This window comes from Ochotona curzoniae, unplaced genomic scaffold, assembly GCF_017591425.1.
Source record: "Ochotona curzoniae isolate NIBS_2020 unplaced genomic scaffold, NIBS_Ocur_1.0 contig_3520, whole genome shotgun sequence".
Taxonomy (NCBI): domain Eukaryota; kingdom Metazoa; phylum Chordata; class Mammalia; order Lagomorpha; family Ochotonidae; genus Ochotona; species Ochotona curzoniae.
Genome location: NW_024465894.1, coordinates 12,574,581 through 12,600,187, shown reverse-complemented (window position 1 = coordinate 12,600,187; position 25,607 = coordinate 12,574,581). Strand labels below are relative to the sequence as shown.

Sequence of the window (25,607 nt, the reverse complement as noted above, 5' to 3'; positions counted from 1 at the left end):
CTTAATGCCATCTGGCTGGGGGGAGAAGGGTTGGGGGAGTTCCCAGGCCCTCTCATTGGCCCTGCAGCCAATGGCCCCACTAGGGATGCAGATGGTACAGACCTGGGGCCCCAAAGCGACAGGTCAGCCTGGCCCAGAACACCTCAAGTCTCAGCTCTTATCCCACCCCAGCTCCAAGTTCCTTTCAGCTCCAAAGGAGAGTAAACGTGACTGTGATTGAGGTCACGTGTGGGGTGGCGGGTGGACAGGGAATGACTTCAGTAAGAACCCAGGCTGCTGGGCAGCACTGTGCCTGCCCTCAGCCAAGCCCTTCCATCCACAGCCCCACACCAGTCCTCCCAGGTGTCCTACAGGAAAGGAGCAAACAGGGGCTGGCTCAGTGGCACAGAAGGTGAGGCTGCAGGCATCCCATGTGGATGCCAGTCTGAGTCCTGGCTGCTCCACTCTGGACCCAGTTCCCTGCTGGTGGCCTTGAGAGGGGAGGTGGAGGATGGTCCAAGGGCTTGGGCCCCTGCACCCATGAGGGACCCAGAGGAGGCTTTGGTCTGGCCCTAGCCACTATAGCAGATGGACAATAACTCTGTATTGCCCGCCCTGTCTGTGATCCTGCCTTCCAAACAAATACATACACATTAAAATGAGGGGAATGGTAAATCCCCATCTTACAGGCAGAAAGACAGAGGTTTCACAAGGGGACTTGTATTTCTCATGCCCAGAGATGTGGCTATAAACTGAGTTTTGTCCCAAGCATCACCCAGACCATACAGGCTTCCTTCACTGCCCAGATCCCCAGGGCTGGCTAGGCCTCATGCCCAGTGCTACAGACACAGGGACAAGGGGCAGCCCTCAGCCCTGCTGTAAGGCAACCCAGCCCCTCCCAGCCAGTGCCCACAGGGCATTCATACCCCTTCCTCATCCCTCCCCAAGCTCTCCCCCACTGCCACCCTCCAGCTCTGGTTTCAAGCCTGCAGCCCTCCCCCTACTCTGCCAGTCCTGACTGGACCTTTCATTCAGTCACCAGCTCATCCTTATCAAGCCTCTACAATGTGGCAGGCTGTGTGCTAGGAGCTGGGCACAAAGACGAACTCAAGGCTGACTGAAAGCCTCCTCCTCCGCAAGGCTGGCCAAGCCCCTCCCAAGTGCCCACACGGCCTCTGGGCCCCTTCAAGGCCCCCCGCCGCTACTGGGTGCTCTCCACAGCCCCCACAAGGAGGAGGAGAAGGAGCAGGGCGACAGGAAATTCCACAGGGAGGGCAGGGAGTTGCCCAGGGCGGTTTGAGGTCCACTGGGCCCAGGCCCAAGTGCTGGGCATCATGGACGGGGGGAGGGACTGCTGTGCAACTTCTGTTGGAGACTTGCCAGCTGCATCCACGCACCCCCTCACCCCGGCCCCAGCAGGCTCCTAGCACTCCTAGCCACGATGGAAACCCAAGGTCCTGGCCACGTGGCTCCCTGTGCCCAGCAGCATTGTGGCTGGAAACCCCATGGAGGCACTGAGAACAGTAGGAGTTTGTACACACTAGCTCAGGGAGACACTGCCTGGGGTTTCCCTTGCCTTCATGAAGGGGCGAAATGGCACCACCAGGCTGTGGGTGTGCACGTGCCTAGATGCCCTGCTGTCTCTCTGGATGTTGAAGGTCAATGCTACCTGCCTGACATGCATGTGTTCTCTGCCTGCGTCCGTGACTGTGGGTCACACCTGGGTATGGCTGCCCTCATGGCATCTCCGGGAAGGGCCTGTGAGCTCCAGCTGGCAGTTATGCCAGTGGGTCAAGGCAGAACCATGCATGTGCATGGAGGCCAGCACAAGCGTGTCTGGGTCCATAGATCCTCGCCTTCTGACTCTGGGAGGGTAAGCTACATGCTAAATGATGTGCAGGTAGGCTTCTACAAGCACCTGTGGGTGTGCCAGAGGCTGCAACAGAGAGCCTATGTGTGCATGTGTTCTCAATTGTGAACATGCAAACAAGTGTACAAGTCTGTGCGAGCAAGACAGTGCCTAGGGACACAGGCTCAGCACCTCTGCAAGGAATGCAGGCAGCCCTGGGAGTGCCCCCTCCCCCCTCCAAGCCTCAGCCTCACATTTTCCATCTCATTTTCCATCTGGCAAGAGCAAGATGGATTCTTAAAGACCCGGTTCTCAGAGCAGCCTCAGGGACAAGCCAGCTGCTCTGCCAGCCATAATGATAGGTCCTCTCCCCTCTCCAGGACCAAGCTAGTGCCTTCCACTACATTCCCAGGAGCCAGGAAGGTTACAGCTGCATTCGGTAGTTTACTGTGACATCACTGGGTCAGTCCCAGGCAGTGACTGGTACCCAGAAGACACCCACAAGACACGAAGGTGTGGACATTTAGCCAAGAGGTTAAGATGTCCGCCTCTTGCATCAGAGCACCTGGGTTTGAGTCCCAGCCCTGGGCTGACACCAGACTCCAGCCTCCCACCTGAGGCTGTGGTGAAGGCTCAGGTCATCAGGCCCCTGTTACACAAGTCAGAGTCCCGGATTGAGTTCCTGGCTCCTTCACTTCAGCCCTGACCATCGAGGACATCTGGGAAATGAACCAGCAGATGGGAGATGTCTCTTGTCACTTGGCCTTTCAAGCAAGTAATAAAGAGATCAAATTTGGAAAAAAAATTAAGACCATCAAAGGCATTGAACAAACACAGGCCTCGGGGAGCAGGGGGCAGGAGGAGGTGACTGGGTGGGCACTGGCATTCACTGAGTGCTGGCACTGCACCTCCACCTTGAACAGGGTAACAACTGCACACGGACACTCCCCACATCTCCACTTGCAGGCTCTGCCTCCTATGTACCACCCCATACCCCATCTGTCTCAACCTCTGGCAGTCTGGACCAGACCCACCACAAACAACCAGAAGCTCCAGGCTCTGGTCACACTGAACAAAGAGCAGGACCCGGGGCTGGAGTCTCAGCTGCACACCCTGGAGCCTCCACACACTCATCTGTACAAGGGTGGCTTCCTTGGGCCTTCCGAGCTGACATTGAGACTGGCTGCACTTCCGACACTGACATCCGGAACCTCAGGGAACAGAAGCTTGTCCTGCCTGACCAACTCCGCCTGGATTCACCCTCCAGCCCTGTTCCCCTTCCCCTCCCCTCCCCCCCCCCCCCAGAGTTCCTCTGAGAAGGAAGACGCAGACATCCTGTCTGCTCATTGGCTAAGAATAACAACAAAGCCCCAGGAGACGCAGGATTCCACTGTTTGAAAAGTCCCCCTGCCCATCCAGGCCCCCTTGATCGATCCCAACAACTCTATGAGATTGTCCAGGCAGCTTCCATTGATGGGATAGAAACAGCACACAGACCAAATAAGTTGCCTATGGCCACACAGTAAATGGTAATAAGAGGTGGGGCCTCATCTCCCAGAGTCTCCCATGCACACTGGGTGGGCTCCCAGCTGTGCTTATACATCCTCACCACCCAGTGATGGGTGATGGGGAGCTGGGAGATCTCAGACCATCAGGGGCTGAAGGTGAACTCCAGCTGATTGCTTTGCAATCAGACCTGCACGCTAGAACCTAGAACCAGCAAGTTCCCTGGACTAGCAGGACCCAACGTCAAGGACTGAGGCTACTGCACAAGTCTCCCCATGAGCCCCACTGGGTCACTGTGACCGAAACCAGCAATGCGGACCACTCAGAGATGCTGCCCACCCCGTCCTGTCTGGGCAAGCTAGCCTCATTCACGTGAGTTCCAGCATTTGCACCATCCTCCCTCCCCTCCTAAGGATCCCCAGGGTTGACAGTCCCCAGTGCCCCCAGTGGCTGGCAGGTGGGTGACTCCTTGCAGGACCTGTCCTGGCCCTCAGGAGCAGGGTGGCTACAGGGACAGACAACCCAACAAGAGCTGTACACACACTCACTGCCCGCCCCGCACTAGGACTGCTGGAGCAGTGGAGGGAAGGGACTGAGCCAAGCACCCACGGGTGACCCCCGCTCTTACTCAATCTCCTTCACCTCTCTGACCTTGGCACTGTTTTCAAACTCACTCGCTGAAGCCTGGAATACTTTCTACAGCTCCATTCCTGGCAGGCACTAGGTCACCCTTCAGCTCCTGGCCTCTGCCAGGTACAGGGGCACATTGCAGCCCTTCTCCCCACTACAACATGTCCCTCAGTCTCCCCCACAGTTCCACCATTGTACACCCCACAAATAAACAGTGGCAGAAGGAAAAAAAAAAAGCCCAGGCTGCCTGGGCATGGAAGAACCGCGCCCCATGGTCCATCCCCATGGGTCCACCCCCACCTGAGGCTCGCCATGTACCAAGCATGCACCATCTCACCAAGTCCTCCAGGTCAGAAGGCACGTACCACCCCATCTCCACACATGGGAAAACTGAGGGCCTCAAATGGTATGCACTTCCCCAATCTGGCCCAGACGCTCCTAGAGACCACCAGACCCTACAGCGCTTAGAAGTTCTCACACTGAATGGGGGAAACTGAGGCTCAGCCTGGTCCAAGCACTGGGAAGTTCCTAGCTGAACCCTGACCCATCAGAGACTCTGGGCTCAAGTTCAGCCTCACAGAACCACTATCCTAGCTGAGGGAAACATGGCTTGAGGCCTCTCCTAGAAGTCCAGCAGAGGGTCCTGGAGGCAACTCCGAGTAACAAAATTGGGAGACCTCCAGGCCCAGCCTCTGGGCTTCTGCAGAGTAGAGGAGCTGCCGGAATCCCGGCTGGCCAGCGCCAAGGGGGGCTCTGGGAAGACTCACCGTCCTACCTCCTAGAGCAGGCACAGAGGCCTGGCCTGGGGAGGGGCACATTGCCCTGATTCAAAGGGATCCTGGCCCAGTCTCCAAGCACTCCCTGGATGCAGGCCAGCTACAGAGCGGGGATAGGGAGGTGAAGGGGGGGGCAGGGGCGGGGAAACAAGGCAACAGGCACAAGTGAGTACCCCCCACCTAGCAGCATTCTAGAAAACAAGAAACACACCCAGCTGGGAGAGGCACAAGCCTGGGCTGCAGGCAGAGGTCAAGGGGCAGGGAGCCCAGCCCGCAGCCAGGGGCACCACGCTGTCCACCAACAGGAACAGGCCTTCCGGCCACTGCAAACCCAGGACAGGCTAGGGGCAGCATGGTCCACTGAACTTCCGGACTTCCAGGCCAAGGTCAACCCCCAAGGATTGGGCCGTCCCCAGAGCTGCCTACAGGCCAAGCAGTGGGCATTCAGGAGGTGCTGGGTCCACCGAATGGTCCAGCTCTGAGGGAGCCCTCAGCTCTCCCACCATGTCCGAGTGGGTGGCTTCTCTCCCGACCCTGGCAGCATGGGGACACAAGGAAGCTCCCCCCACCACCACCGTGCTAAGTGGCAGACTCGTCCCAGAGAGGGCAGATGACAACCTCCTGGGGTTTAGGAAGCTGCCGCTGACCGGCTTCTCCCACAACATCATCCTTCCAGGCTGTGGGACCGTTAGACTGGGCGGAAGTGGATTCGAGCCAAGGGGATGTTCCCAGATGTCATCTTTCAAACCAGACCCGCCCTGAGAGAGGCAGGCGGGGACAGGCCCGCTGCAGGGAAAGCCCTGGCTGGAGATGGGGACCATTTCGGGCCTCCCGCTGGTGGAGTCCCCCAGAAAGATCTGGCGGGGTTGGGGAAGCAAGGCAGGGTCCCAAGCCTTGGAAAATCAGAGGAGCCATGTACCCGAGGGCCAACCCCCACGCCAAGTCCTGCATCCACGCGCACTCCAAGGCACTTCTCCCAAATTTCCCTCCCGAGCCGGGCCCTGGTGCCCATCTCCACCACCAGCTACCTCCGGGTGTTCCCCTGTCCCGCCGGCGCCTCCCCGCACACCCCACCTTGAGATAGTCGTTCTCCGAGCGCAGCTCCTCCAGCTCCCGCACGAAGCCGCTGGGGCCGCAGTCCAGCAGCTCCTCCGTAAGGTCGGAGAAGGCGAGCGAGGTGCTCAGTGGCAAGCGGCTGCTGCCCGCGGACGACGCGGCCATCGACGGCTCCTCGGGGGACGCGGGCGGCCGCGGGGGCTGCTGCTGCTGTGCGGCCAGGGCGGGCTGAGGCTGCTGCCCTGGCCTGGCCCCCGCAGGGCCCCCGGCCGCCGACTCGGCATCGCTGCTCAGCGCCAGCTCCAGGCCCAGCAAGCGCGCCTCCTCCGACGCGCAGTCCGACACCTCAGAGCTACTGTCCGTGAGGCTGGGTGGTGGGGGCGGCGGGCGCGGCCCGGGCCCCGGACGCGGGCGGCCCTTGGACCGAACCCCGGCCCGGACCCCCGCCACCCGTGGCCCCGCCACCCGTGCCCCGGGTGCCACCGCGCGCCCCTTCTTGTCCGGCCGCGCGGAGGATGCGGCGCTGCAGGCGGCGGCGGCAGCGGAGCCTGGGCCGCGGCGGCCCTTGGCCAGCGACCAGCCGGCCACGTCCTTGGGCCGGGCCGGTGACGGCGCGCGGTGGCTCTTCTTCCTCTCAGAGGCTGGAGCGGGCACGGGGCCGCAGCCCCGGGCTGGGGGCTCGGCCGCCGGCGCCTCCATCTCGGCCTCCCTGGGCCTCAGCGAGCGGCGCGCATGGCTCGGGCCCACCCGGCCTCGGCGTCCCCGGGGAGGCTCTCCGCGCGGCTCCCGCTGCTCAAGCTGCGGCTCCGCTCGGCCCACCTCAGCTCCGGGACTGCGCTCCGGCTTCGACCCTCGCCGCGCGGGGTCCGCGCTGCCCTGAGATCGCAGAGTGCGGCCAGATCGCCTCCAGGCACCCCGGCTCCGACTCCGGCTCCGCCCGGCGCCCGCCCCCTCGGCCTCGCCGCGCCCCCGAAGCGCGCCCGGGCCCCGGCCGCCTGCACGCCGCTCGTTCCCTCGGGCTCCGAGTCCGGCTGCGGCCCGGGCCCCGGCTCCGCCCGGCGCGGCCCGCCCCCCGCGCAGCCCCGCCAGCTCCCCGCCCCGCCGCCTCGGCTCGGGGGCGCGCGGCTCCGCGAACAAAAGGCGGACGCGGCGGGAGCGGCGAGGAGGGATCTGCGAAGCAACAGCGACCCCCTCGAGGGTCAGACGGGCCCGGGCAGCCGCGGCTCCGGCTCCCCGCTCTTCGGTTCCGCCGCCGCTTTCTCCCCCGCAGGCAGAAGAAAGCCCTCCGGCCGAGGCACCCCTGCGCCCTGCTTCTGGGCCGGGGTCGCGTGGACGGCGGGATGGGGTATCCCCGGGCGGAGGCCGGGCGGACCCCAGCAAGCCGGAGACAGCATCCATGCACACCCCGCGCCCCTCGCCCCTCGCCCAGTTCCGAGCGTGCGCGGACTCCGCCCCCCTCACCCTGCCCCTCAGGAGCCGGGATTCCCATCGTACAGATGCGAAAACCGACGCCTGCGGGGGCGCAAACGATGCCATCATGGTCAACCGCAGGGTCGGGCTGGAACCCAAACCTCGCAGCTCCCAGGCCTGCCTATGCCCAGCGATGCTGACACCGCGGAGCCCCGGACACGTAGCCGGCCCTGCATGCCTAGACCCTCCGTGATGCCAGGCCTACCCCATGTCCAGCTGGGCACGGTGGACATGCAGGAGATTCTTAGGCGATATCAGAGCAGCGAGTGTTCAGGGAGGGCATGGCCGTGATGGGTGTTGGCACAGGTTGGGGACAATGACTTCCCCAGCCGACTCGCCCGGGTGATTTTCCTTCCAGAATTGTCTCCACAGCCTCTGGGGAAGTCCTGACACCTTCTCTTCTGCTGCTCCCCTCAGCTCTGAACCATTGCAGGGCCCAGCCAGATCCAGCACTCAGCCACCCCTCTGCCTAGTGATAGGCCACCCTGTGTTACTCCTGCAACCTCTTCCTGCTCAGTTCCCTTCCTCTCCCCTCCCCTTTCTAATCCTCTTCCACTTCCTCACCTGCCCCATCCACTTCCACCTTCAGGGAATTCACCCCTTAGGCCCCATTCATGGGTCCAGGCGTGAGTGCACCTCCATGCGCACTCCCATGGAACCAGGTACAAGACAGGTCACAGGTTGTCCCATGCTGTGCACACCCCCTGCTTGTACAGGCATCAGGTCCTGTGTGCGGTCAGGTACTAGCCCCAGGGAGCCCACACAACAAGGGGAAATGAGCCATAGAAGATGCGTCCCATGGGGTAAGCCCATGTCCTACACTGACACTGGAGTCAGCTCTGGCTCTTTTTTTTTCTTCTTCTTCTTCTTTTTCTTTAAGAGAGAAGCAGACAGAAACAACGTTCATCATTACTGCTTCACTCCCCAAATGGCTGCAACAGCCAGAGCTGAGCCTATCCCCAGCCAGGGGTCAGGAGCCCCGGGATGCACCACATGGATGCAGGGCTCCCATCTGCTGCTCCATTCCCAGGCCACAAGCAGGAGGCTAGATGGCAAGTGGAACACAAAGCAGCATCCATATGGGATGCGTGTGCATGGAGATGGAGGATCAGCAATTTAAGCCACAGCACCAAGCCTTATTTATTTTCTTTTTTAAAAAAGACTTCAGGACCCGGAGCAGTGGCCAGCAGCTAAAGTCCTCGCCTTGAACGTGCCAGGATCCCATATGGGCACTGGTTCTAATCCCGGCAGTTCCACTTCCCATCCACTCCCTGCTTGTGGCCTGGGAAAGCAGTTGAGGACGGCCCAAAGCCTTGGGACCCTGCACCCACATGGGAGACCCGGAAGAGGCTCCTGGCTGCTGACTTTGGATCGGCACAGCACCGGCCATTGCAGTCACTTGGGAAGTGAATCATCAGATGGAAGATCTTCCTGTCTCTCCTTCTCTCTGTATATCTGACTTTCTAATAAAAATAAAAAACAAATCTTAAAGAAAAAGACTTCAGAAAGAGAAATGGAGAAAATAAGAGAAAAAGATTCTCTACTGGGCTAAATTCCTCATCTTGAATGCACCAGCATCTCACATGGGTGCTGGTTATAATCCCAGCAGCCCTGCTTCTCTTTCAGCTCCCTGCTTGTGGCCTGGGAAGGCAGTTGAGGACTCCCCAAAGCCTTGGGATCCTGCACCCACATGGGAGACCTTGAGGAAGTTCCTGGCTCCTGGCTTCAGACTGGCGCAGTACCAGCCATTGTGGCCACTTGGGGGATGAATCAGCAGTCAGAAGATCTTCTCTGTTTCTCCTCCTCTCTGTATATTTCACTTGACAATAAAAATAAATCTTTATTTTTTAAGATTTTATTTATTTTTATTGGAAAGGCAGATATACAGAAAGGAAGAGAGACCGAGAGGAAGATCTCCCATCCGATGGTTCACTCCCCAAGCAGCCGCAATGACTGGAGCTGAGCCAATCCAAAGCCAGAAGCCAGGAGCTCTTCCAGGTCTCCCACATGGGTGCAGGGTCCCAAGGCTTTGGGCTGTCCACAACTGCTTTCCCAGGCCACAACCAGGGAGCTGGATGGGAAGCGGGGCCACCAGGACACGAACCAGCACCCATATGGGATCCTGGACATGCAAGGCAAGAACTTTAACCACTACGCTATTGCGACAGGCCCAAAAATAAATCTTAAACAAAAAAAGAAAGAAAGAAAAGAAAGAAAAAGATTCTCAGTCTCAAAATCAGGACTGTCCATGGTGGAAGCCAGGAATTTCAGCTGTGTCTTCCACGTGGGTGACAGGGACCCAGAGACATGAACCATCAATCTGCTGCTTCCTCCAGGCCATCAGCAGGGAGCTGGATTAGAAGGGGAGCAGACAGGACGCAACCTGCTATGGGATGCTGCTGTCACCGGTGATGGGTGTTATCTACATGCTTCAGGCTCCTGACTCTAGCTTCCTGTTAATCCAGGGCCTGGCAGGCAAAGGTGATGGCTCAAGTAATTGAGTGCATGCCTACCGCCCATGCCGACGAGGGAGGCTTGGGCTGAGTTCCTGGCTCCGGGCCATAGCCCAGCCCATTACTGTGGGCCTTTGAGGAGTGAACCAGTAGGTGGCATCTGTTATCCACATCTTCCTCTCACCCTAACAATGGATACTTTTTAAAAGATTTACTTATTGTTATTGGAAAGACAGATTTTTACAGAGAGAAAGAGGGGCAGAGCAAAAAAAACAAATGGATACTTTTATAAAATGCCATGTCTGGTACAAATTGATTCTTCCCAGGGTGGCAGGCAGTGGCGCAGGGGCTAGGGTGCTTTAAGAGCCTTGGGTAATGATGCAGGGTGGGAATTCCACTTTTGGGCCAAGAAGCGTCTTTAGACTGGTACGCTAGACCTAATGTCATGGTTTTTCCCCCCATCCCTCCACCTCCCTGGCCCTGCTGCTGGGCTCTAGGGGCTGCCCAAGGTCTAAGGGATGTCGAGTGACTCCCGGAAGCTGTGCCTCAGTTTCTCCTGTGTAGACTGTGGGCTTAGAGGAGCTGCACAGTGTGTGTACAAAGGACAGACCTAACCAGCCTAGCTTGGCTGTTCCTGTCCACAATGCGGGTCCTGAGACCCCAGGGCTCACATCTCTACACTTGGTGGGGCCAAAGGGTGTCCCTCTGCACCTAGGGTCAGGTTAAACCAGGAGGTCACAAAGAGGATGAGAGCTGCTGAGTGTTCAGAACTGGCCCCACACCGCCCTCCGTGGGTGCCAGCCAGCCTTGCGGTTGTCCATGTACACTGCCCACTGCCCCCAGGCCCGTGCTCAGCTCATCAGGAAAGGCTGAGGGAGTCCCTGGAGCCGCATCAGTACATGTCTCCTCCCAGCTCTCTAACTCCACCATGCTGTGGACACGCCTCCCTCCCACTGGGGGATGGCTTCTGCATTCCTTCCCCTTGAACCTGAGCCCATCTTGGTCTGCCTCAACCAACTGAGCATGGTGGAGGTATGTCAGGAACCACAGCCTCACTCACTGGCCTCTCACCCTGGGATCCAGCCCCATGCTGTGAAGAAGCACAGGTCACACAGGGAGGCCCCAGGAAGGGGCCAGCTATGACTCAACTAAAACTCCAATATGGGATGTTACATCCTACCCTGTGACTTAACCTACTGCCCCTGATTGATGTCTTCATCAGATCACTTTTGTTCTGGCAAGAGCAGATGCTTAGAAGAGACGGTACAGGAACCAGGAGCAAGGGGCACAGCCAGGGCAGCTCAGCCATAGGAAGGAGCCAGCTGCTCCTGCTCTCTCCTGAAGGAGGCGCAGAGTGCAGCAGCAGTATGAAGGTGAGGGCTCCTTGGCAGTGCCAGCAGTTCTCCCAATGCAAGACAGAGGGTTGGATAAGAATGAGGGCAAGGGGGTAGTTAAGTGGGGAGTGGAGCAGAGCTGGAGAAGGGCAGAACCCCAAGAGTGGAAGGACAGCAGACCCCTGGACGCAGTGGGGAGCAGGGCAGATTGCACAAGCTGCTCCGAGCTGGCCAGGGAGGCCATTGACAATGGCTGCACCTGTCACTGTGCAGCCCATGTCACACTTATCATATACATGGACTTTTCCCACTCGGTGAGGGGTGAAGGCACTTCCCTTTACAAACCCCTGGCACTGTACTCATGGGATACTCCCTTCCTCCTTGGTTGGTCACTGGGAGACAGTGATTCACGTCTTTTTCTTTAAGATTCGCTGTGGGGCCGGCGCGGTGGTGCAAGTGGTTGGGGTCCTCACCTTGCACGCCCCGGGATCCCATATGGTTCTAAACCCGGCGGTCCCGCTTCCCGTCCAGCTCCCTGCCTGTGGCCCGGGAAAGCAGTCGAGGACGGCGGCTTTGGATCGGCATCGGATCGGCCGTTGCGCTCACTTAGGAAGTGAATCATCAGACAAAAGATCTTCCTCTCTGTCTCTCCTCTCTGTATATCCGCCTTTCCAATAATAAAAAAAAAAATCTTAAAAAAAAAAAAAAGATTCACTGTGTATTTGTGAGGCAGAGATAATAGAGAGCTCTTCTATCTGCTGGCTCATTCCCTAGATAACTGGAAAAACCAAGGCTAAGCCAGACCAAAGCGAGGGACCAAGAGCTCCTTCCAGGTCTCCCATATGGGTGGCATGGACCCAAGTACCTGGGTCGTCTTCTGCTGCTTTTCCACTGAGAGCTGGATGGGAAGTGGGGTGGCTGGGACCTGAACTGACACTGATATGGAAAGCCAGCAATGCATAGCTATGCCACTGTGCCAGCCTCCAATCCTCCAATATAGTTCTTGTAAAAATCATTTTGTTTCACTTTTTTGAAGATTTATTTATTTTTATTGGAAAGTGAGATAAAGAGAGGAGGAGAGACAGAGAGGAAGATCCTCCTTCCAGACGGCCACAATGGTCAGAGCTGAGCCAATCTGATCTGAAGCCAGGAGCCAGGAACCAGGTGCTTCTTTTGGGTCTCCTACATGGGTGCAGGATCCCAAGGCTTTGGGCTGTCCTCAACTGCTTTCCCAGGCCACAAGCAGGGAGCTGGATGGGAAGCAGGGCCGCCAGAATCAGAACTGGCATGCATATGGAATTCCAGCACGTTCAAGGCAAGGACTTTAGCCACTAAGCTACCATGCTGGGCCCTTATTTTAATTTCTTACTTGAAACGCTTAGAGAGGGCCTGGCGGCATGGCCTAGCGGCTAAGGGCCTCGCCTTGAATGCACCGGGATCCCATAAGATCCCTGGTTCTAATCCTGGCAGCTCCATTTCCTCTCTATCTCTCCTCTTCTTTGTATATCTGACTTTGTAATTAAAATAAAATAAATCCTTAAAAAAAAAAAAAAGAAAAGCATAGAGAAAGAGTTCCCATCCACTGTTTCAGTTCTCTATTACCCTCAACAGCCAGGGCTGAATCAGGCCCAAAGGCAAAGGCCAGTAACTCTTCCCAGGCCTCCCACATGGGTCAGAGAAACCAAGGATGTGTGTGAGCCATCCACTGTGGCCTCCCAGAGTGCACATCAGCAGGAAGCTGGGATGGGGAGCAGAGCTGGGACTCAGACCCAGGTGGATAGGTCTTACCCACTGTGCCCAGCACCTGCCAGAAAGAGGCAGTGCTGGGCTGGGGTGGGTGGGACACCAGGATCCCGAGGAGGGATGTCTTCTAGGGGCAGGTGGGTGTGTGGGGCGTCCCCTCAACCACTCTCACACTGAGTTTCCCTAGAATGGGACAGCTGGGTCAATCTCCCTGCTCCTCCCAGCATCCAGGGTTCAGTTAGCAGCGGAGAAAGGGACACAGCAGGAGGTGTGGGCTGTGACCCTGCACTGTTGACAGCCCAAACACAGATTGCAACAGCTGTGTTTGCAGTGACAACAGGGCCCTGTGTGTGTCTGTTTTGTCCATAACACTGAGGCAAATACAGGCTGAGGGGACCATGGCTGTGGGACCAAGGGGTGGGCTGTTTCAGGGGTGGGGGAAGATGGCAGGCTCCCCCACTTCACAAGGTGAGAGACTGCTCAGCCAATGTTCCCTATCAGCTCCTGCCCTGGGCAGAGGCCCCCTTGCTCAGGGACTCAATTTTTGAGGCTGTGTGGGTCATTGATATCCTGTGTGCAGAGAAAAAGAAGTTGCTATGTGCCTACTGTGAACGTGACATGACATGGCAGGCAGGGGAGAGGAGGTGGGTGGGCAGGGCTCCCTGTATCACACCCTTAGGGGTGTGTGTGCAGTGGTAGGCAGCAGGTGCCAGGGGCTACATGTTGGCTGCAGCAATAAGTTCCAGGAGAGTGCTCCACTGCCTTGAGCTCTTGGGGTGAGGCTGGGGCAACGGGTGATGAGATCTTGTGTGTAGAAATATGTGTGTGAGATCTGAGTTCCAGGTGTCCTGTAATCACTAACAGACCTTCCAGCTAGAACTGGGCTGGCACTGTGCCAGGGCCCTAGGAGGCGACACACCCTCCAGGGGCGGGTATAAAAGCCAGGGTGCAGAGCCTGGGGCTAGGGTTGGGCAGAGGTGCTGGCTACTACACAAGGACTGCCAGCAGGTAGGTGAGCTCCAGGTGCGTTCCCTCTTGGGGACCTGGGGGATACTTTGAGGACACCTCACACTGTGGGACAGACTGCAGAAGGTCACCAGAGCTGGGGCACACCAGAGTAAGTATCCCCTCCCCTTCCCTCATCCTGTGGCTCCTAGGTGAAGGCTGTGTGGCCACTTGTCAGGGATTGGAGCCCTGTATGTCTCGGAGAGGCTAGGTGGGAACAGCAGTGAGCTCTGCAGTTTGACCACCAGACATCAGGGTGAGGACTAGGGGGTGGAGGCCTGGCTTAGCATTCCAACTCTTTAGGCAGAATTTTCCTTCAAACAGCCTTAGGAGGCAGATACTGGCATTTTACATACGAGCCAACTGAAATGGAGAGAGGTTAAAGACTGTGCCCAAGGTCGCACATCAAATCAGTGCCAAAACCAAGCCCTCAGCTCCCTGGCTCCAGAACCTGAGCCCTCTCAGCCAATGCCCACGCAGTCCCTAGGCCCCTTCCCCACCCACACAGCAGTTTGCATGACAACAAAGAGATCACCGAATGCACCAAAGGGACCTGGAGCCAGGTCAGCTTTAAGCCCTGGGGACGCTGTCAGCGTGGAGGCCCAGCAAATTAAGCTGTCACCTGTAACACCAACATCCCACAAGAGTGCTGGTTTGAGTCCTGGCTGCTCTGCTTCTGATCCAGCTTCCTGCTAACGCACCTAGGAAGGCTGCAGAAGATGGCCCTGACATTCACATAGTAAACCCAAGTGAAACCCCTGACTTCAGACTGGCTCTGACTCAGTTGTTGAGCCATTTGGGGATTGAACCAGCAGAGACAAGACCTCTTTTGCTCCCCTCCCACTGTAACTCTGCCTTTCAAATAAATAAGTAAATCCTCTTTTTCCATTTAAAAAAAATATTTGTTTGAAAGATTTTTAGATAGACAGAAAGACAGCAAGCGAACAAGAGAGAGAGAGATTGATTTTCCATCTCCTGGTTCACTCTCCAAATAGCACAATGGCCACAACTGAGATCTGAAGCCAGGAGCTAGGGGATTCTTCCTGGTCTCCTGTGTGGGTAACAGAATTTGGACCACCCTCTGCAGCCCTCTCAGACCATAAGCGAGTAGCTGGATGGGAAGTGGAGCAGCCAGGACTAGAATCAGCACCCATTTGGGATCCCAGCACAATAGTTGGAGGACAAGTTTGTTATATCACTACCCAAGTTTTCCTTTTATAAAGCACTGGGAAGGCTCCTTGGGACTGTGTCAAGAGCCATGCACATGTTCTTTGACCTTGCAGCCAGCTGAAAAGCACTATAAAGGACAAGATGACAGGTGAGCAAAGTTCACTGCAGGCTCACTCAGGATCACTGGCGGCAGGAAGGAAGTGACTGTCTAATAGAAGGGAGAGCCAGTCATGCCCCTCCCACATCCTCCAAGGTGACCACGCAGAGCTAGCCAAAGTCACAGAATATTTGTATCTGTTGTTACTTGGGGAGGCATTTTATAAAGCCATCTGGGCTGTGATCTGTGGTCTACATGAAATGAGATCTCAGATGGGGAAAGGTTATTTCTGAAACACGGAATTATGCATGTTTTTATATTCTCATTCTCCCTTGGAGTCCCTGAACTTAGAAGACGTTCATTAAGGGCAGGTGTTTGGGTCAGGGCAAATGCCCTGGGTGTGATGCCTGCTCAGGCTCCACTTCCAATGCAGCTCCCTTGGTAATTCACACCCTGGGAGGCAGCAGTGATGGCTTAAGAACTTGGATCCCTGCCACCCACCCACATGGGAAACCCAGACTCCTGGTATTGACCCCTTTGGGAGATGAACCAGTTGATGGGACTTGTTCTGTTGCTCAAAAAACATATATTTTTAAGGAAACAGGGCATTTGGATCTCAGCACGTTTGGTGCAAGCTTCTGGAAGAGGTTATGGGACCACAGGGCCACAGGGACCAGAACTGAGGCCAGTCAGTCCAAAGACATTTCTGAGATGATCCAGCCTGACATGTTTCATGTGGGGAAACAGGCCCTGGGAGGCAGATAGCCTGATCCAAGGTCCCATAAGGACCAGGAGCTTGTAGGCTGGGCCTTCAGCCTCTGCCCAAAGGACCACAATGGCCAGGCCAGGTGGCCAGAACGGGCAGGAGGTGAGTGGAAGTTGAAGCTAAAATCCATGGTGTGCTAGCACGGGCATCAGATGTGGTCATCGAGCAAGCCATTTATGCACTTACCCAGTGGCCTGGGCATTAACAGCAGGCGGAGAGCAAAGGGCAGCTGGGTGAGTGTGGGTGTGGCATTGGCAGGGAGCACCCCACACCTGCTCCTCTCATCCCTGGACTCTCATCCCTGCTCCTCTCATCCTTTTCAGTGCTTGCTTCCTCCAGAGCTGGGCTGAGCACTCTCTCACTGCTGGCTGCCGGGCCAGGATAGGAGCATGAAAGGTGGCCGCTGGCGCTACTCTCGGCTGGTAAGGGTTGTGTTCTGCTAGGGTTATGGCAGAGGGTGGGGGTGGGATGGGCATGGGAGGCCAGGTGGCTGGCAGGTAGGACCCAGGCAGGGGTGGATGCGGTGGCTGAGGGACTGGCTATAAACTTGGGGCAGGCTCATGGTCCTGTGACCTGGGTGGGAAGGTAGGTCACTAACTCTGCCCCTACTTCCTTCTCCAAAGGCTGGACCCTGGGAGTCCTGGTATGTAGGTGCATAGGCCTGCACGCGCACACACACACACACATACACACTCTTACATACTGCATTAGGGAAGCTCAATGGAATGGGTGGGTGTCTGAGCACACTGGCGTACCATGCACATTGAGACATACCGATTTAAGTGACTTCAACTCACACTCCACTGAACAGCTCTTCCACCCTGACCAATCTACACAGCTTACAGACAAAAACCCACTTGACCACACATATCACTACATGGGCAGGAAATCCTTCTTTGTTGTTGTTGTCATTATTTCCTGCACGTGCGCACATGCGTGTGCACACACACACCTGGCGCTGGACAGCCACCACCTGCTGTTCCTCCCTTCCACCACTACCCCATTCCCTGGCTTCAGTGTGCTCCCTGGCAAACCCCTCTCCAACCACCCCTGCCCCCTGTGCCATCCTAACAGCACAGAAGGGTACTGGGGGAATTTCAATTCTCACCTGGCAGGGGACAGGGAGAACACAGGCTGTAGGTAGGGTGTTGTCCCATCCCGGGCACCTCTGCCAGTCTCCCCTGGGCTATGCTGGGGAGGAGGGGCAGGGGCAGGGCCCAGAGGCTCCTCTGCCGGGGTCACTGGACCTGCCTCTGCCCTGACGCAGCGAGCCCCTCTTGGTGTCCTCACAGCCCAGCAGTGTGGAAGATGCCCTGTCTGCAGAGGAGGATGCTGAGGAAGAGGAAGAGGAGGAGGCGGTGGCAGCCCCAGCCCCAGCCCCAGCCACTGAGGAGCCCCAGGAGCCCCAGCTGACAGAGGCCAGCCAGGTGCTGGGGGCCTCAGAGATCAGGCAGGTTCGGGCACCACACGGTCCCGGGTTTGCAGCCTGGTGGATCCACTTCCTTGTTCATGCCAGTCGGGCCCTGGGGCCCTGGGGCCAGGTCCACCCTGTCTGCTTCTCTCTGGGCTTCCCTTTTGCTTTGTAGAATATGAATGCAGAGCATGAGTGCTGCCATTTTCCCTGGGCTGGGGGGGCGGGAGGGAGGAGAGAGGAGGGAGGAATACAAAGGAAGAAGCTGATTCTGAAACAGGACAAGTTCCTGGAGCTGAAGCTGGGACAGAGGCCAAGGGAAAGGTCCTGGCAGAGACCTGAGCTGAGTTCTAGTCCCCACTCTGCTAATGACTCCCCACATGGGCTTTGGATTCATTCATCTGTTTTGCTTCCCCGAATCTCAGTTTTCCTTACCTGTGAAATGAGTGTAGGAACCCCTACCTCTGAGGGCTCTGTTGATGGGTGTGGACATCGCTGCGACACCTGACTGCTCACCCTGTTCCAGTTGTTTAACCTCATGCCTTCCGCCCTCAGCTCAGCCTCCACCTGCCCCCACGGGTCAGGGGATGCCCCTGGAGCCTAGTTTTCTGTACCGCACGGGATGGCTTCAGCCTGCGGAGGCTGTACCGGCAGATGGAGGGCCATGGCGGGCCGGCGCTGCTGGTGCTGCGCGACCAGGATGGGCAGGTAAGCCAGGCAGAGGGCTGTTGCCTCTAGGACGAAGGGCAGAGGTGCTGGGCTGAGCCACCTGGGTTAGATGCCCAGGAGGGAACTAAGACCTACATCCCATGCAGAGTCCATCCCCAACCATTCATAGACCCAGCTCAAGAGGCTGAAGCATTTCACTGCTCCCAGCTGGATAGGGGGCCAGGCCGATATTCAAACAGCCTGACCCACTTGGAATTAATATCCTATGGGGAAGAGCCTGTTATCCAGCACACAGCCCAGAAACGCAAAATTGCACCTTCGCAACCAAGAAGAACATGGGGCTGCAATCTTTCCACAAGTGGGAAATGGAAAGGAAACGATGGTGACCCTACATAGAGTAATGCTGCGCAGGCAGCAAATCTGACGCGGAGCTGCTGGGGTTAGGGATTTTTCCTTTTTTTTTTTTTTTTTTTTTTTTTGAGAGGGACATAATGGAGTAACAGAGCAAAAGAAGAGAAGAGATGGATCTTGTATCTTGCATCAGCTGGTTCACTCTCCAAATGACTACACCTGCCAGGGCTGGGCCAGTCTGAAGCCAAGAGCCTGGAACTCCATCTGGGTCTCCCACATGCATGGCAGGAGCCCAAGCACTTGGACCACCTCCTAATGCTTTCCCAGGTGCACTAGTCAGGTCAGAGTAGATTGGAATCAGTGCTCTGACAGGGAAGGCTGGCATGGTAGGTGATAACAGCCTGCAGTGCCACAGTGCTGGCCCCTAGGTTGTTGTGGGTTTTTTTTAATCTTTTTTTTTTTTTTAAAGATTTATTTATTTTTACTGGAAAGTCAGGTATACAGAGGAGGAGAGATAGAGAGGAAGATCTTCTGTCTGCTGATTCATTCCCCAAGTGACTGCAATGACCAGAGCTACACTGATCCAAAGCCAGGAACACGGAGCCAGGAGCATCTTCTGGGTCTCCCACTCAGGTGCAGGGTCCCAAGGCTTTGGGGCATCCTCGACTGCTTTCCCAGGTCACAAGCAGAGATGGAGGGAAAGTGGGGCTGCCAGGACATGAACCAGCACCCATATGGGATCCCAGCGCTTGCAAGGTGAGTGCTTTAGCCACTAGGCTATGGCACCAGGCCCATCTTCTTTTTTTTTTTCTTTAAAGAAGCATATGAAAGGCATTTAGAAGACAGAAAAAATGGAACAGGAACTTGCCACGAGATAAACTTGCAGAAGAGCTGTGCATTGCTTCGATGCAATGGTGGTATTATGGTGATATTAAGAACAAGTTTGGGCCTTTGGGGTTGAACTGTTCAGGGCTGCATGGTCATAGTATCTGCAAGCTGGTTTTATCATGACTCAGAGACACACGAGGCAGGAGAGGAAGCAGACTCTAAAGGCATTTGCGAGGGCTGGGTGAAGGTGGACAGCTTCAACTGGCTAATCCTTCACCCACAAGTACCAGCATTTCCATATGAGTGCTGGTTTACATTCCAGATGCTCCACTTCCCCTCCAGCTCCCTGCTTGTGACCTGGAAAGGAGGTAGAGGATGGGCCTTGGAGGAAGCTTCTGGCTCCTGGCTTTGGATCGGCTCAGCTCCAGCCGTTGTGCCCATTTAGGCAGTGAACCAGTGGATGGAAGATCTTTCTGTAAATCTGCCTTTCCAATAAAAATAAAATAAATCTAAACACACATACACAGTGACTAAGAGGCAGATATCATATACCTGAGATGCAGCCAGGAACAACTGGAACCACATCAGAAGCCTTGGTTTCAAGGCCTGGCTTGTTCTTAATTCCAGCTTCTGCTAAGAGGCAGGCACTTGGGACGAGGCCATGACGGCTGCAGGACAAGGGTCCCTGAGTTACTACCTTCAGCCTGGCCTAGTCCTGGGTATTGTAGGCAACTGGGGAGTAAATCAGTAGTTGGGCTCTCTTCAAATAAATAGAATACATTTAAAAATACAGTAAAACTGAAATTAAAGGGCCTGGTGCCATAGCCTAGTGGATGAAGTCCTTGCCTTGAATGCACCAGGATCCCACATGGGTGGCAGTTCTAATCCTGGCAGCCCCGCTTCCCATCCAGCTCCCTGCTTGTGGCCTGGGAAAGCAGACAAGGATGGCCCAAAGTCTTGGGACTCTGTGCCTATGTTGGAGACCCAGAAGAAGCTCCTGGCTTTGTATCAGCTCAGCTTTAACTGTTGGAGCTGCTTGGGGAGTGAATCATCTGGAGGATTTTCTTGTCTCTCCTTCTCTCTGTATATTTGTCTTTCCAATAAAAATAAATACATTTTTAAGAAAAGGAAAAAAAAAACTAGAAGTTAAGACACCTTATACTTGGATTTAGGTCTCAGATCCATTCCCCAACCTCGTTTCCTCGCAAGGCTGACCCTGGGAGGCAGTGGGGCTGGCTCAAGTCCCCGGGCCCTGCTACCACCTGGGAGATGTAGATCGCATTCTTGGTTCCGTTTCATTCAGGGTTGCTGGATAGAAGCTCTCCGGCTCTGCCTGCCTCTCATATAAATACAAACTTAAAAACAAAAGTGTGTACACAGGCAGGAAATGGACTCTAAGGCATTCTGTCGGGAGATGAAGGGAGGACCTGCAGCCTCCTGCATTTTCTTTTTGCCCACGAACAGCCTGTGATTTTTCTGGAAGGGCTGTTTGTACGAGATACTTAAGTATGAGCTGATAGACGAGGCCAGCCCAGCCCTTCTGCAGGGTGCTGTGCGCTCATGGCAGGCACCCCCGGAACGAGTTCCATCTTCCACCCAGAGGGTGGGGGAGATGGGGATATGTTCAGCTGCAGACGGCAAGTTCTGCTTTTCAGATGTTTGGCGCCTTCTCCTCCTCGGCCATCCGGCTCAGCAAGGGCTTCTATGGGACGGGCGAGACCTTCCTCTTCTCCTTCTGCCCCCAGCTGAAGGTAACCTCTGGCTCCACCCTGGGGGGAGGGTCTGGGAGGACCAAGCTTGGGGGTGAGGGGAGGGCAGCAGCTATGAGCCTCATGCTTGCTGGGCTGTGTCATGTCTCCCTGGAACTCTGCTGGTGGTGAGCAAAGGAACCCTGGGGCCTGCTCATATTTTTAAAAGAAAGATTTGAAAAGTACACTGAGAGAGACAGAGAGCTTGCATCTGCTGATTCACTTTCCAAATGGCTACAGGGGCCAGGCTGAAGCCGGGAGTCTGGAACTCCATCCAGCTCTCCCTTGTGGGTGGTAGGAACCCAAGCACTAGAAGCATCATCTACCACTTTGGCACGTGACTACACAGCTAGCTGGATTGAAGTTGGAGCAGCCAGGATTGAAAACAGCACTCTGCACTTGATCTTAGCCAAAAGGCTGAGAGCCGATAGAACCTGAACTCTAACACAGGATGCAGGGGTCCCAGGTGGCCACTTAACCTGCTGAACCACTGTGTGGAATGCCAGAATCCCAAATGGGCATCAGTTTGAGTCCTGGCTACTCTGCTTCTGATCCAGCTCCCTGTCAATGCACCTAGATCCTAACGGTTGGGCCCCACCACCTATGTGGGAGATCCAGCTGATGCTTCACTCTCCTTTCCTGGCGAGCTGGTCACACAGAGTGGTGAGATCCAGGATGACTTCCCCTAGGATAAGCTGTTGAGCGAGGACAAGAGGCGGCAGGGATGCAGGTATTGGCAGTCTTTCTGGAGTGTGTGCAAAGGCACAGCCCTGGGAGACAGGAGAGAGCATGCAGGGATCCAGAGCCACATGTGTGGCAGTGCAGGTATGGTGCTCTCAAGCAGGAGAGGTTCACGCTTTGCCCGGTGGGTAAGGAACTAATCTGAGCACCGTGGCTCACTTTTGGAGGTCTAATTTCTCCGTCTAATTTCTCCCACCCGGCCATGCCACCATCTGCCAGGGGCCTTCCCCAGCCTTCGCAGGAATGGGGAGAAGCTTACAATGCAGGGGTGGGGTCTCCCTGCCTCCCTTGTGGTGGCTGGAGAAAGGATGCTGGAGGGTCCTCTCGGGCCAGGGCACCCTGCTCCTTAGCTTCCTCCCTCACTTAGTAGAAAGGCAAGTGTGCACCATGCCCAACACCTTCTGGCCTCCAGCACTTGCTCTTCCCACCCTGCTTGTCCTTCACTCAGCTCCCACTACACTGGCTCTTGCCTGTGCAGCCTGCTCCCACCTCAGGGCCTTCACGCACACTGCTCCAACTCCCTCATGCTGCATCTCTTCAAGGCAGAGAGAGAGAGAAAGAGAAAATCTTGAATCTTCCATTTGCTGGTTTACTCCCCAAATGGCTGCAGCAGCCAGGCTGAAGTTTCTTATAAGTCTACCATGGGGGTGCTTGGACCCTCCTCTGCTTTCCCAGATGCATTAGCAGGGAGCTGGATTGGAAGTGGACAAGCCAGGGCTTGACTTGAACTAACATCCATATGGGATGCCGGTGTTCCAGGCTGCAGCTTAATTCACCATCACAGCACTGGTCCCAGGACTCGGTTCTGACATCACTATCTCAGGGAGGACCCTCCCTGACTACTGAATGAAAGTGAGCACTGCTTGTCCTTTCCACCTGTCACTGTCACACAGGTATTTATCAGTCTCCTTCCATTACAGCACGAGTGCTGCAAGGTGGAGATTCTTTTCTGTAGTGGTCACTGTTGCACCTAGTGTCTGTAACATGGGAGTGGTAGCGTCCCAGCCTGTCCTCATGGTGGCCCCAGGTTCAGGAAGTGGTCCACACCTGTCTCGGCCTCTGGCACTTGCCTAGCCAATATTCCAAGTGGCATCATGAGCCTAGCCTGGTCTCATCCTCAGGAACCACAATCATCTCTCTCTGTCAAGCCTGAAGGCCATGGCCACGAAGGAGGCCGAGAGGAGCTGACCGGCTTTGCTTTCAAGTGGTTAACATCAGCTCAGTCCTTGTGAGCAAAGGCTCTGCCTTAGTTTTGTGCTTAGTTCATTTTCATTTTCTTGATTTTTTTTTTTGTTGGCAACAAATCATAGGCAATCATTATGATGGCACATAAAAAAATCGTGGAAAAATGGGATTCATTTATTTGAATGCAAACACTTGGAACTCCAGTATTTTTGCCTAAGATCATGAACTGCTGGAAGGCCTCTTGTACGTTTGACTCATGGCTCTTTTAAAGTCTTTTTTTTTTTTAAAGATTTATTTTTATTATGTTTTTTATTGGAAAGGCGGATATACAGAGGGGAGAGACAGAGAGGAAGATCTTCCGTCCAATGATTCACTCCCCAAGTGAGCGCAACGGCTGACACTATGCTGATCCAAAGCCAGGAGCCTCTTCCGGGTCTCCCACGCGGGTGCAGGGTCCCAAAGCTTTGGGCTGTCCTCGACTGCTTTCCTGGGCCACAGGCAGGGAGCTGGAAAGGAAGCGGGGCTGCCGGGATTAAGAATCGGCGCCCATATGGGATCCCGGGCGTGCAAGGCGAGGACCTTAACCACTTGTGCCACCACGCCGGGCCCTTTTAAAGTCTTGTTGCTTGATTTGATACAAGTGATTTCTTCATCCAGCAAATATCTAGACTGTGACCTCAGGAATGCAGCTGGTGCTCAAGAGCAACGCCACGGATATTCATGTCCAGGGTCAGGCCAGCTGTCCCCAGTAATGCACATACAGCCCCCCACAGGGGAGACCTGGCTTCAGTTCCTGGCTCCTGGCTTCAGGCTAGCCTGGCCCTGGCCACTGTGGGCCTCTGGCAGAGTGAAGCAGAAGATGGAAGCTGTGTGTCTGCCTTTCAAATATGACAAACATGAAACATCAAAGCAGGATGTGGCAGGAAAGGCTGCCTTCACTAGGGTGACCGCAGAAAGTTTGAAAGGACGTTTGTGCTGGAAGATGGCAAGTGGGTGCCTTGGGAGAACTGGTGGAGACGGGGCTCTGGGAGAGGAAGGAGCTTGGCGGAGATGCTGAGCGGATCAGACAGCAGGGTGGACGTGGGCTGGAGCAGGAGACTTCATTGGAAGAGACCCGGCAAGGGGTGAGCAGGGCTGGGACAGGCTGAAGTGGCCATGGTCAGGGTATGCAGGGTTCACTGCTGGGCAGCCAGGGAGCCATATGAGGAGAGCTCACAAGATGAGTCCCAGCTCCTGACCTGGCCTTGCCAGCTCCTTTCTCCACAGTGCTGGAAGCAGGGAGCCTTACAGGTTTGTTTCAACTCCTACAACCAAGGGGCTTCCAGAGCATCTGGATTGTAGGAATTTAGCCACCAGGGTACGAGGCCGTGAACTCTGAGGCCTCTGTAAAGAGGAACCTCAGCAGCCCTGAGCACTCTGGCAGCTGGGCTGGGACTGGGTTGTGGTTTCATGGCCAGCACTGCCACCTTGTGCTTTGAAGCTGAACTGCTGGGTCATCTTGGCCTTTCCACTCCCCAGGTCTTCAACTGGACAGGACGCAACTCTTTCTTCGTGAAGGGAGACTTGGACTCGTTGATGGTGGGCAGCGGCAGGTGTGTGTCTCAGGGCCATGGGCTTCCCCAGACAAGGTGGAAAGCTGCTCCGTGTCAGGCTGTGCCTCCCATATGCCTATCACTGCCCCCACCCACCAGAGGGTACAGTGCGTAACAGCTTGGCCACTCAGCCTAAGTAGATTGCGGCTTCTTATCCATTGCAGCAGGCATCTGGCCTGTGTGTGTGTGGACAGGAGGTGGGGCAGCTGACCCCTGGTGTGACCTCTAACCCAGGCCTACTGCTTGACTGATACCAAGCAAATTCCCCTGCCCGCTTGCCCAGAAAGCCTCCTGTGGTGTAGCTCCACCTAAAACAGATGGACATACACAGGTGTGTGGACACTCGTCCCCTGCCTCCAGCAGAGGGCATTCAGGAGGTCTCCCGTTGAAGTGGCTTGGGGTGCACCTATGAAATTCATGCCTATGGTGAGGCCTCACCAGGAGAAAGCTGTTCTGGGCCCCCTAAACAGAATGGTGATGATGGCTGCACCCCTACCCTCAACCTCTGCAATTCAGGAAAACTCGGTTTAAAGGAAAACACAAGCCATGGGCCACACTGGGCTGCTAGCTGCTGTCAGGGCGTGTGGCCAGGGGCTGGTGGCCCAGGTGGGTCCCACGGGCCTCCATGCTAGGGAGTGAGCCTCAATGCAAGTGTCCTCTTCTCTTTAGTGGCCAGTTTGGGCTGTGGCTGGATGGAGATTTGTACCGTGGTGGGAGTCAGCCCTGCGCAACCTTCAACAACGAGGTGCTGGCCCGGCACGAGCAGTTCTGCATCATGGAGCTGGAGGCCTGGGTGCCAAGCTGAGGCTTGTGCCAGCCGCCAAGGGAGCAGCCCCATTCTGCTGTCCCAAGCACAGCTAGTGTGGACCATGGCTGGGGACCTCGAGGGACTGGGAGACACTCGGAGCACCACAGAGGCCCTCGGCACAGCTGTCCTGGAAGAGGGCCTACAATATGCAAGTGCCTGTTGTAGATTACCGGCAGACATGCACTCATGCAGCAGCTGAACCACCAGCATCTTCCCTATGTTGCTCCAAGGCTGCACACGTACACACATAGGCATCTGTGTCATTGTATGAGGAGGATGTGAAAGCACCCAGTGAGCAACATGCCTACTTGGATGGAAACCTGTGTAGATGGGAACCTAAGCTAGGAGGGCCCGGTTTGAGTCCTGGCTATTCCACACTTCTCATCCAGCTCCCTGCTGACATACCTGGGAGGGAGCGGATGACAGATAGCTCAAGTACC

At 56.0% G+C, this 25,607-nt stretch overlaps 2 protein-coding genes across 6 annotated transcripts in view; one reads left to right on the top strand and one right to left on the bottom strand.

The window, feature by feature from the left end:
- Positions 1 to 6,744, bottom strand: part of SOGA1 (suppressor of glucose, autophagy associated 1) — a 57,224-nt gene extending 50,480 nt beyond the window's left edge. For 3 of the 4 annotated variants that reach the window (XR_005884010.1, XR_005884011.1, XM_040981509.1), the window contains exon 1: positions 5,815 to 6,744. Coding sequence is in view for 2 of the 4 variants with exons in the window: in XM_040981509.1 (XP_040837443.1) it covers positions 5,815 to 6,495 (681 nt within the window). In the remaining 2 variants the exon portion in view is untranslated. The remainder of the gene's footprint in view (positions 1 to 5,814) is intronic. The other variant, XM_040981510.1, reaches the window with a different exon arrangement.
- A 9,423-nt stretch (positions 6,745 to 16,167) lies between these two features.
- TLDC2 (TBC/LysM-associated domain containing 2) lies at positions 16,168 to 25,164 on the top strand. 2 transcript variants are annotated; one of them, XM_040981507.1, is made up of 6 exons: positions 16,168 to 16,256; positions 17,127 to 17,288; positions 17,801 to 17,953; positions 20,749 to 20,844; positions 24,286 to 24,359; positions 25,029 to 25,164. In XM_040981507.1, exons 1-6 carry the CDS (start codon positions 16,224 to 16,226, stop codon positions 25,162 to 25,164), a joined length of 654 nt encoding a protein of 217 aa, XP_040837441.1. In that variant the 5' UTR covers positions 16,168 to 16,223. The 2 variants fall into 2 exon arrangements, with proteins under 2 accessions (XP_040837441.1, XP_040837442.1); XM_040981508.1 differs by lacking the exon at positions 20,749 to 20,844.
- Positions 25,165 to 25,607: the final 443 nt, after the last annotated feature.

Excerpts from the sequence above, each read along its gene's own strand:
- TLDC2 (XM_040981507.1), top strand. The coding sequence starts at position 16,224 with ATGAAAGGTGGCCGCTGGCGCTACTCTCGGCTG. Across the intron at positions 17,954-20,748 it reads TGCGCGACCAGGATGGGCAG|ATGTTTGGCGCCTTCTCCTC; the intron begins GTAAGCCAGGCA and ends TCTGCTTTTCAG. Across the intron at positions 20,845-24,285 it reads CCTTCTGCCCCCAGCTGAAG|GTCTTCAACTGGACAGGACG; the intron begins GTAACCTCTGGC and ends TCCACTCCCCAG.